This window comes from Sapajus apella, unplaced genomic scaffold (genome assembly GCF_009761245.1).
Source record: "Sapajus apella isolate SASKATOON/1434 unplaced genomic scaffold, GSC_monkey_1.0 scaffold30, whole genome shotgun sequence".
In the NCBI taxonomy this organism is placed as follows: Eukaryota; Metazoa; Chordata; class Mammalia; order Primates; family Cebidae; genus Sapajus; species Sapajus apella.
Window position 1 is genome coordinate 19,732,154 of NW_022436970.1, and position 4,640 is coordinate 19,736,793.

Genomic DNA, 4,640 nt, shown 5'->3' on the forward strand with positions numbered 1-4,640 from the left:
TCAATCATCAGATTCCCATCGTGTCTGAGATGGACACTTTGGAAGTCGCCATTTTTTGTTTGTTTGTTTGTTTGTTTGAGATAGAGTTTCGCCCTTTCGCCCAGGCTGGAGTGCAGTGACCAGATCTTGGCTCACTGCAACCTCTGCCTTCTGGTTTCAAGTGATTCTCCTGCCTCAGCCTCCTGCGTAGCTGGGACTACAGGTGTGCACCACCACACCCAGCTAGTTTTTGTATTTTTAGTAGAGACAGGGTTTCACTATGTTGGCCAGTCTGGTCTTGAACTCCTGATCTCCTGATCCACCCGCCTCAGCCTCACAAAGTTCTGGGATTACAGGAATGAGCCACCATGTCGGGCCTAGAAACCATTTTAAGGAAAATGTTTTCTGGAAGGAGTTATGTATCCAAATTACCAACCAATTATCAATTTGACTCAAGTTAGTTTCAGAGACTAGACTCTTGAATGAATGAGCTAAAGGAATACCTCATCGCAACCCTCAGCCCCTCTCCATCCCATTATCCCCCTTTATTATCTTCTTACCACTAATTACATTCTAAAATAGTCTCTCTTTCTCCCTCCCTGCCTCCTCCCCTCCTTTCTTCCCTCCCTTCCGCCTTCCTTCCCTGCCTCTCCTGCCTTCTCTCTTCCCTCCCTCCTCCCTTTCCCTTCCCCTTTCCATTCCCCTCCCCTCCCTTCCTCTCCCTTCTTCTCCTTTCTCTTCCCCTCATCTCCCCCTTCCCTCCCCTTCCAATCCTGTCCCTCCCTTCCCCACCCCTTCCGTCTCCCCTCTCCTCTCCCATCTCTCCTCTCCTCTCTTCTTTCCTTTCCTTTTCTTTCCCTCCCGTTTCTTCCTCCTACCCTCCTTCCTTTCCTCTCCTCTCCTCTCCCCACTCCCCTCCCCTCCTATCTCCACTCCCTCCCCCTCCCTTCCCTTTCCTCTTCTCCTCCCCTCCTTCCTCCTGCCCCTTCCTTCTTTTTGGAGGTACTCCCCCTCTTTCTCATGACATATAAACTCCAGGGCAGGGCCTTCCTTGTCTTGTTCACAGCTGTATCCGCAGCACCTAGAACAGTCTCTGGCACATGACAGGTGTTCTATAAATGTGTGCTGAGGGAATTAATGGAAGAAATTTGAGTGTGGCACCTCCCCGGGAGGCTTTCCACAGTAACATTGAAAAAGGAGCAGGAGGGGAGAGAATGAGGCCGAAATGAGGCTCCTCCAGTTGAGCCTGGAGTTGCTTCCACTTCTTGGAAATTTCCCAAATGCTAATACTCCCCAAACATTCAGAGGGTACTGAGGAGTCCAAAAAGAGAAGGTTTCAGATGAGAAGTCCTGCTGGTGTTCGGCTTCCTCACTTTCAACAGCGATGCTCCAGCACCTCCGTGTGTGAGACACTGCGGTTGGAAGGGGTGGGGGGCCAGGACTGCAAGGTAGAGGACAGAGGGGAGTCCCCCTCTGGGTGCAGCCCAGGCTTGCCTGCTCTCAGCACTGAAGAAGGCTCTCACTCTTGCCCTCTGGCAGAGCGAAGGGAAAATCACAGCACTTGAATGTGTCAGGTTGGGGCTTCTTGATGGAAGACTATGCTAACTGTGTAAGAGAATAACTTGACATTTTCTCTTCTTATTGAAAACATCACCTTTTAGGTGACACGGCATCTTGAGGATGTGTTCTCCAAAAGAAATAGTTCCAACGAGATGGTTGTTTCCATGGCTCTAGGACTACACCCATGGATCGCAAATATTAACAACACCCACTATATCGCGGCAAAAAGAGCCATCAGAACAGGTGGGACCTTGAGATCTTCTGACTGGCCAGTCTGCAGTGGGCTTCAGGGGTGGTACCCATGGGACTGCGGGTAAAGCAGACACTTTTAAAACTCAGAAATCGACTCTCCTTTAATATCAAACAATTGTTGAATGCATGGCATGCGCAGGGCACGCTATACACACCATCTCAAGTAATCCTCCCAATGGTCTTCCCCATCTGACAGAGGAATAAATGAAGGCTTACAGACACCAAGCATTTCGACAAAAGGCACCCAGCTCACAAGTGTTAAAGCCTATGTTCAAATTTAAGTCTGGAGACCTGAATTTTGGGGAAAATGATGGACTAGAAAACCTTCAACCCCCCCCAATACAAAACTCATAGAAATGTTGCTAACATGTAAAAATGTCCTTTCAAAACACAGATTAGGCCAGGTGTGTGATGGCTCAAACTTATAATCCCAGCAGTTTGGGAGGCAGAGGTGGGAGGATCACTTGAGTTCAGGAGGTGGAGAACAGCCTGGACAATATGGTGGATCCCCCCATCTCTATAAAATATATAAAAATTAGCTGGGTGTGGTAGCACATGCCTGTAGTCCCAGCTACCCAGGAGGCTGAGGCAGGAGGATTGCTTGAGCCCAGGAGGTTGAGGCTGCAGCGAGTTGTGATCATGCTACTGCACTCCAGCCTAGGGGACAGAGTGAAAAATGAAAAATGGAAAAACACAGCTTAGCTTGTGTGGCATCAGAGGAAACCCTTTAGGGTTAAAAATGAAGGAGAACCTAAACTCTAGGGGAGTGAATAAGCAGACCCTGGGCTGGCCTGCAGGGATCTGCTCTTCCTGGTCACAGAGAGGCTGGGGCTTTCATGGCCTTGGGCCAGAGTGAGGCAGGAAGTTGAAAACGAGACCCACTATATACAGGCAGGGCATCCCCCAACGAGACCCACTATATACAGCCACGCCCATCCTATGTGTGTGTGTGTGTAAGCGCAACTGTCTTTGCTTGCATGTTGGATGGGCACAAGGTCTCCCCTGAGAATTTTTAATCACGGACCCTTGCCCCCGTGGGTCTGGGTCTTTAATGTTTACCTAGTGTGTGGTCCCGGCCTCCCCAGTGCCGTGGCTGGACGCAAGCACAGCACTGCCCTGGAGGACACAGACCCCAGGCAGGCCAAGGAGATTCTGCAGGAGCTTCCTGGAGATGAGCTTGCTGGATAAAATTACAAAACACACATGAAACTCCATTCCAGTGTGTCTGACCCTAAAGCCAGTGGTCTCTTCACAACGCCACAACACTTTTCTGGAAGGCAGTGCAGCTCTATTTGGAACTTGTTTGGTGGTTCCTGCTTTAAGTCCAGGCACTTCACTGTCCTGGGTACAGCCATGTGTTGGGCTGAGCAGAGGGTGTGTACTTGGGTGCTGGCTGTGGCATCAGGGAGCAGGAACACCCAGTCTCCTTGACTTCTGCACCAGGAGGGGTACCATGCCAACAACAGCAGGATTGGGGTTCTCCCCAAAGCAGGAGGTTCTGGGTCTCTCCAAAAGCCAGGTGGAAAAGCAGTGGCGCGTGTTTAGATAGACCTATGGCATCCTATTACAGATGCGGCCTGAGGCCACATTGGCTAATGGTGGCAAAGCCGGAATGGGAAGCCCAGATCTCCTTGAAGCACTAACTCCCTCTCTCGGGGTTATCAGTACAAGGGAAACAGACACGGAAAACCAGAGAACAATCCAAGACATGGAGCCATGCCTCTTTACATCAGCATTCCTGCTGCCCCCAATATAGCAGGTATTTTGCCAGTAAACTTTAGGATTGAAGAAATGTGATGGCAGCTGAAGAGAGGTGTGTGTTTGAAATATCAAGGTTGACAATTATAGACGGGTCTGAAATAGCCTTTCAGGAATGCAAAAGGCGCCTTCCGGTCTATTTGTGTGCTCAACTGGTTCTGCTAACAAGATACATTGCTTTGATTCATATCCACATCTTGCTCTGTGAATACAGAAGAGGCGGCATGTTCTCTTAGGTTTCTTGGTTTCATTCTGCATCCCTGCTCCCTCACTGGCAGCATGTCCTCTAAGCTAGAAGTTCATCTCTTTCTAAAACCTGGGATAGCAGTTAAAACTATTTTATGTGATGCTTTGAAAATTGCCAGAAACATTCTGACATTTGAGTGATAGTACAGCTACTGGCATATCTGTCACCAAAAAGTCCCACTTCCATAGTATTTAATTCATGAAGAAACAAGAAAGATAGGAACATTGCCTTGTGTCATGCCAAAAATGCATGACCACTTCCAATCACAAGATAACATCAGACAAACCCAGAATGAGGATATTTTACAAAACCTCTAATTGATAAGCTTCAAGCTGGTCAAGGTCATGAAAGACAAGGAAATACTCAGAAACGTCCACAACATACAAGAAACTAAGAAGCAATAATAAAAATGCAGTTTGGATTCTGGATCAGATCCTGGAGTGGAAAAAGGGAAAGATTGGTGAAATTTAAAGTCCGGAGAGTATTTAGCAGCATTGCACCGTTGTCAGTTTCCTTGCTTTGATCACTTTGTGTTAGTTACATAAGGTTAGGGAAAGCAGAGTAAGAGATAGATGGGAGCTCTCTCTGTATTATTTCTGTAACTTTTCTAAATTCTAAACTTTTCTAAAATTAGTTTAAAATAAAACTTTTATTTGCAATATTATTTATTTATTTATTTTGAGACAGAGTCTTGCTCCATCACCCAAGCCGGAGTTCAGTGGCAAGATCTCAGCTCACTGCAACCTCCACCTCCCACATTCAAGCGATTCTCCTGCCTTGGCCTCCCAAGTAGCTGCGATTACAGGCATGCGCCACCATGCCTGGCTAATTTTTTTTTTTTTTT

At 47.6% G+C, this 4,640-nt stretch overlaps 1 protein-coding gene across 1 annotated transcript in view; it reads left to right on the forward strand.

Moving 5' to 3' along the window:
- Positions 1-4,640, forward strand: part of CNDP1 (carnosine dipeptidase 1) — a 28,426-nt gene that overhangs the window by 21,659 nt on the left and 2,127 nt on the right. The window contains exon 9 of the mRNA XM_032293758.1: positions 1,641-1,782. Within this exon, the coding sequence (XP_032149649.1) occupies positions 1,641-1,782 (142 nt within the window). The remainder of the gene's footprint in view (positions 1-1,640; positions 1,783-4,640) is intronic.